Raw genomic sequence first — 6,599 nt, forward strand, 5'->3', positions numbered from 1 at the left:
CATGTGTATAGACTTCGGGAAGGATTTGTATTTTTTCAGGAAACCCTTCCTGAAAATTGGATTTTAATTAATTTAGACAAATAAAATTTTTCTTGTTTACGCAGGATAGAAACAAGATGGGAGATCCATTACCATTAAGACTAGCACTGCCTGAGCTGAGGTATCCGATTGGATCAGAGCCAGAGAAGACGATATCGATAAACCAACACTCGATAGTTGCTTATATCAAAACTGTTAAGGAAATTCTAGGAAATGATGAGTTCAACAGAATAAGAGGGACGTTTTTGGGACCGGTGATCAAGCTTGGAGAGAGGTCTTTGAAATTATCAGCTAAGATAGTGCACGCAGTTCTCACCAAAAGCATCAAGACAGTGAAGAGACACGAAGCATGGTTCCATTTTGGTGCTCAGCCAATGAGGTTCTCTATAAGAGAATTCCACATGGTGACTGGTTTGAAATGTAGTGGTGAAGCAAGAGAACCACGAGAGGGAACCGAGAAATTTAAGTGGGACTTCCTAAAAGGGCGTACTCATACAGTAAAGGACGTGGAGAAGCAGCTCAGAAACACAAGAGAAGATGCTTCTGATGAGAGATTCTGCCTTGCAATGCTCCTCCTGATTGAGAGCATACTACTACAGAAGAGCCTTCTCGACGGTGGCACAACTTTTACTTTGGATTATGTGAAAATAGCGCAGGATATGGATGTCTTGATGACATACCCATGGGGGAGAACAGCTTATAATTTGCTGTTAAAATCACTTCAGAGAGCTGTCGACAAAAGCCTCGACAAAAACAATTATGATTTGCAAGGGTTCCCTATGGCATTTCTTATATGGATACTTGAGTCAGTACCTTTGCTACAGTATGCATTCAGTCAAGTTGTTCCTATTCTGAGCGTTCAACCGTCTACCCCAATATTTTTGTGTGAGAAGTACCTTCAAATAGCTTCTCCACAGCTGATAGATGTTCTCCTAATTGAAATCAAAGATCATGTAAGTTTTTACATTATTTTTTTCTTGTTTCTGTTTTGCCTTATGATTCTCCATTTAAAAGCTAATTATTTTTATGGTTTCAGCTTAAGGTCACATGCATCCTACCTCCTATTTCTAATGATCCAGAAGATGATGTTTGCATGGAAGACGAAGCTAATAAAGATCTGGATGACATGGCCGATTTATCCAAGAGAGGTTATAAGTTTAAAATTAGAGATTGGCGAAACATGTCAGTAGACCTATACGGTGCTAATGAAGAAATAAGAAGAGCATCTTTACTGTTTGGGAATGGAGGGATGAGTCAAGCTTCTACTTCGTATCAGGAGGAGTCTTTGGAATCAAAGATCAACAGAATCAGCGAGATGGTGGGAGATAATTTAAGGATCATGAACGATCGTTTGTGTTTGATTGAAAAAGACAGGAAACAGATTAAAGAACGTGTGACAAACCTAGAGAAACTACAAAGAGTTACTTCATATGAAACTCCAAACAATGAGGTAACTTTTTTTTCGGAAATTAAAATTAATGTTTATCTAGTTCTTGATTCAGTTTTGAGTTGTCAAGTAATTTTGGAAGATGTTATACATATTTAGGCTTGCCTTCCTAATTTTTGTTGTACTTGCACAGACTGACACAACTCCATTTCATGAGACGGCTTCCAGACAAGGTGAAGCCAATGCAGATCAAGCAGATGAACAACTTAACAATGAGGCAAGTATAATTTTGAAAACTGTTGGTATTTATAAAATTATGAATTTGGTACGTGTTCATAATCCCATTCCTGACATCAGGATACACGAGAGCCTATGAATGAGATCACGAAAGAGACACCTGGTTCTCCAATAGCTCAACAGAATATTGAGACTCCAGTCCTTACTCCAATTCAGACGCAGCAGGTACCTTCTTTAAAAAATTGGACTTTTCAAGTAATTTTTGGAAGCCCTTGTACGTGTTCATTCAACCATTCCTGAATTCAGGAGACTCACGAGCTTATGAATGAGATCATTTCACCAAACATTTCCGACACACAGCCAAATACCCGAGCTCGCAGAAATCTTTTAACAGAGCAAAATAAGGTATTACTTTCATTAAAACCTTTAATAAATACTCAGCAACTATCAAAATGACTGGATATCCTTGAATCTAAACCATCACAGGATGTAGAAAGCAGAGTTCAAAATCCCTTTGAGATCGGAGCAAATGTGGAGATTTCATCACAAGATGACAATACTTGTCATAAATGGTATCCAGGAAATGTGTTGGCAACATATTTGGTTGATGGGGTTGAGATGGTGAAAGTTGAGTACTTCGTCCCGTCTCTGGACGAAAAGAAGAGGAAAAGGAGTGTTGAGACACGTGTATCAATTGACAGAATACGTCCTCAACCACCACCTGAGAGATCTGGAGCGAAGAAAAGTTATGAGCTAATGCAGGACGTGGAGGCGTTCGACAATGGTGCCTGGTGCGCTGGAAAAGTTAAAGTCATTTTGTTTGATGGCTCGTGTTTTGTCTCTTTGAACAATTCTAAAGAACAAATTTACTTCCACCATTCTGAGATGCGAAAACCAAGAAAATGGGTAGATGGTGTTTGGGAGATGACAAAAAAGGTAAAACAAATGCCTTGGATCACTTGAATTGAAAAATAATGTCATTTGTTTAATATCTCGGTATTGATTTTCAGATGGAAGAAGAGCAGACGCAGAGTGTGAATCCAAGTGAAGGAGATGGTGATAAAAAGGTATGAAATATTTATACATCATACTAGGAATTAAGATATAAATGTATCTGAATTTTTGTCATTCAAAAAGGGGAAGGCGAAGGCTGTCGCTTGTAAGAAAAATGAAGCAGCTGGTCCATCAGAAGATGGTGTTGGGAAAATGGCAAAAGAGGTAATAAAAATGAATAAGATCCACTTGAATTGAAGTTCAGGTCAATAGTTTGATATATCGGTTTTGTTTCACAGATAGAAGTAAAGCAGGGTAAGAGTGTGAAACCAAGTCAAGACGATCATGCAAAAAAGGTATAAAAAATATTTTACTTCATATTAGGAAGGCATTCAAGTATAAAGATAAAAACGATCCTGAATTTTTGTCTTTATTTTTAATTAAAGGGGAAGCCACATGTTGGTAAGAAGAAGAAAGCAAATGCTCAGCCAGTAGATTTGCTTCCTTTTCTACAGCGAGAAGAGAAGAGGCCAATACGACCTAGAAACCCTCCTATACCTGTAACACCTGAGGTAATCCTTCCAATTGATCCATTTGTGACACCTGAATTTCCTCGGTTTTCAAGGCTTACACACTGGATGGATCTACGGGGCATATATCGTGTGTAAGCAACTTTTTGTCCTCGCATAAATATTCCTAATTTATTTTGTAAAAGTTTCGATTGATACTAGTTAATTTTATCAACTACAGACCGTTTTATATCAATGGAAAAGAAATTGAAAAAGAGTTCTTTCAAAAAATGGACGATGCAGAAAACAATCTCAACAAAGAGGTAATCAACACTCTGTTCTGTCTTCTATTTGATTGTGTGATATGTTTAGGAAGAGGTTGAGTTGAGCTATGCTAGATGTCCATGTTATAGCAGTTCTATATGAAGTTTCTAACTATATTGTTACATTGGCAGCACATAAATGTTGCATTTGAAATGCTAAATTGTAAGAGGGTTGAGCAAGGTGCTTGGTTCCGCAACAACAATCTTCCACCAGCATGCTTTGTACCAGTCAAATTCTTAGAAGAGGTTGGGTACGCTTATGAATCTGTCAGGAAGCCACATAAGAAAAAAAAAAGTTATTGGAGGGCTGTGTAGGCGAACTTGTGAAAGGTTTAATACATCCAAAGAAGGTATGGCTGGAAGATGTTGATGTTATATATGGTGTCATTGAAGATAAGTTGAGCTGTCACTATATTGGGGTGGAGATACAATTGATGGACAACACAATCACACTCTTCCATTGTGGTCTTCCAAAAGCAAATATCAAACGTGCTCTTAATCAAATCCAAGAACTGGCAGGTAAAAATATTAGCTAATTTAGAAAATAAAAGTTTGTCACTTGCTGCTTGTGATTGTGATGCATTTTTACATATTCATTTTGTTGTCTGTTGGTGATTGATTTATTGTATAATTTTGGGTATTTATGACAGTGTTGATTAGTGCCATAAAGATGGAACTTCTTGGTGAAGAGGTTAATTTCGAAGATATCAGTCCATTTGAAGTTAAGTTTGCAGAAGGGCTTCCAAAGAAAAATTTCCATACAACTGTGGTATTTTTGTTGTGAAGATGCTGGAATGCAGGTCACTGGGATTGAAGAGCATGGCTAATATAAATGATGAAACTGCGATGGACTTACGAAGCAAGCTATGTTGTGAGATCTTCGACCAGTTTATGGATAAAGATTTCCAGGAAGGTCAAAGGAAGTGAAAATGTCATATTTGTTCTGTTTTCTACACTGTTTTTCTACTTTGATATTAATTATCCCTAACGTTTAAGTTTAAGTTTGTAATGAATTATCCCTAACGTTTTTTTCATTTAGATTGTTATTGAAAAATTTTAGGATGTATTGATGAATTGTCAAATGCTTATGGTACTTTTAGGATGGGTTTCCAGAAAAAGAGTGAGAAAGCAAAATGCACCAAAGCCTAGCATATTCCTTTAAAGTTTACAAAAAAAATGAAAAAGAAATGATCCGATGTTGATTGAACTCGTGAACTCTCGAAAGATGAATCAAAGTGTGCAGCCGCTGTGCCAAGGGTGTTATACTTGCCAAAAGATATAATAAAACGATAATAACTTGTAACTTTTGAATATTTAATTAAAAACAGAAAAAAGTGAAAATATACACAACGGGAATCGAACACGGCTTATTGTGTGATAAGGGTACACTAAGAGTAGAAGGGCTTGCCACTAGGCTATGGTGGATATTCGATATCAGAGTAAATGTGAACTTATTTATTCACAGACGATAGATTTATATGATCTGGATATCATTTTAGGTATTCAGGATAGCTTTCCAAAAACAAATTCCTTTAAAGTTTACAAAAAAAAAAATGAAAAAGAATATGATCTGATGTTGATTGAACTCGTGAACTCTCGATAGATTAATCCAAGTGTGCAGCCGTTGTACCAAGGGTCTTATACTTGCCAAAAGCTACAATAAAACGAAAATAACGTTTGAATATTTAATTAAAAACAAAAAAAAATGTGAGTATACACAACGGGGATCGAACACGACTTATTGTGTGATAAGGGTACACTAAGAGTAGAAGGGCTTGCCACTAGGCTACGTTGGATATTCGATAACAGAGTAAATGTGAACTCATTTATTCACAGACGATAGATTTATATAATCTGGATATCATTTTATGTATTCAGGATGGCTTTCCAAAAACAAATAAGCAAATCAGATAACCAAGTTATAAGAACACTAGGCCAAACCATTACAAAATAGTGAAAAACATTGAACAAGTTTTTTATTTAGGTTGTTAAATTGAAGAAACAACACAAGAGAAACAAAAGTACTTATTCATTTAAAATAAAAACTGAAAATCAAACATAATGTGGTCTTAAAAACATAAAAAGAGAAGACGATAACATGAAATTACTCATGATGGAGCCAACTTTCGCCAAGTTTATCCCAATCAGGGACTTTGACCTTCACATCAGCAAGCATTCCTTCCGCTTCCGAGTGCTCTTCTTTGAGTTTCTCCAACTCAGCAGTTAAATCAAATTTTCCATCAGCTTTGATAATATCTTCAAGCAACTCGATTTGGACAGCAATTGAATTTGCTTTGCTGGATGCAAGATTCCAATCATTCTCAGATAGCCTGTATTCGTTGGACAAACGAAGAAGAAGAGCCCTGTACTTAATTGTTCCACATTTCCTTCTTCCCCTCTTGAAACCTTCGGCGGCATTCAAATCCGAAAACTCCTCTATGGGACGCTTCATCATCTTCTTTGAAACTTCCTTCCATTGAAACTTTGTCCTGCAAAAAAATCGAAACTAAGATGTTACGATAAAATAGAAATAGAAAAAAAAGTTCATGAATTGAATGGAAAATGAGAAAAAATCGAAAAACTAACTTGTATTGCAAAAGGATATATCAAGAGAAATGAAGTGAGTGATAAAAGGTCTTGAGGATATCGTCTATATTTATAGAACAAAAAGGAACTCTTCGATTATTGAAGTCAAGTAAAATAAACTCTTGATTAGGGTGGAACTCTTCGATTATGTGAAGTCAGTTACGGAAATAACCAATCATATAACACCCAATCTTGACGAAAGAACATCTTCGGTTACTTGAGTTACATGATGTCGTTTGGAAGAGACTCTTCGATTCCTGAGATATATGTTTGAACAAAAAAAAAAAAAATCACCCATTACTCGTAGGAGAGTCGAACCCGGGTCGACAAATGTTTCGGTATCATAGGTTTCGTGGTTTAGCCGCTAGGCTGAGGAGAATCATCTGTTAGTTGCTTCCACATAATTGAATTTACCCATACAATTTATAGTATAATACATTGGAAAGATCTTTGATAGTTCAGGATGGGCTTCCGATTGCGACAAATGTGATTCCTGAGATATATGTTTGAAAAAAAAAAAAAAAA

The 6,599-nt window shown here is 36.2% G+C and overlaps 1 protein-coding gene across 1 annotated transcript; it reads left to right on the forward strand.

The window, feature by feature from the left end:
• Positions 1-1,068: 1,068 nt before the first annotated feature.
• On the forward strand, positions 1,069-4,014 carry LOC117133692. The gene is made up of 9 exons (XM_033290501.1): positions 1,069-1,489; positions 1,620-1,703; positions 1,784-1,888; positions 1,970-2,068; positions 2,150-2,599; positions 2,674-2,730; positions 2,801-2,881; positions 2,956-3,012; positions 3,103-4,014. The coding sequence occupies exons 1-9, from the start codon at positions 1,133-1,135 to the stop codon at positions 3,322-3,324; spliced, it is 1,512 nt and encodes a 503-aa protein (XP_033146392.1). The 5' UTR covers positions 1,069-1,132; the 3' UTR covers positions 3,325-4,014.
• Positions 4,015-6,599: the final 2,585 nt, after the last annotated feature.

This window comes from Brassica rapa, chromosome A04 (genome assembly GCF_000309985.2).
Source record: "Brassica rapa cultivar Chiifu-401-42 chromosome A04, CAAS_Brap_v3.01, whole genome shotgun sequence".
Classification (NCBI taxonomy): Eukaryota; Viridiplantae; Streptophyta; class Magnoliopsida; order Brassicales; family Brassicaceae; genus Brassica; species Brassica rapa.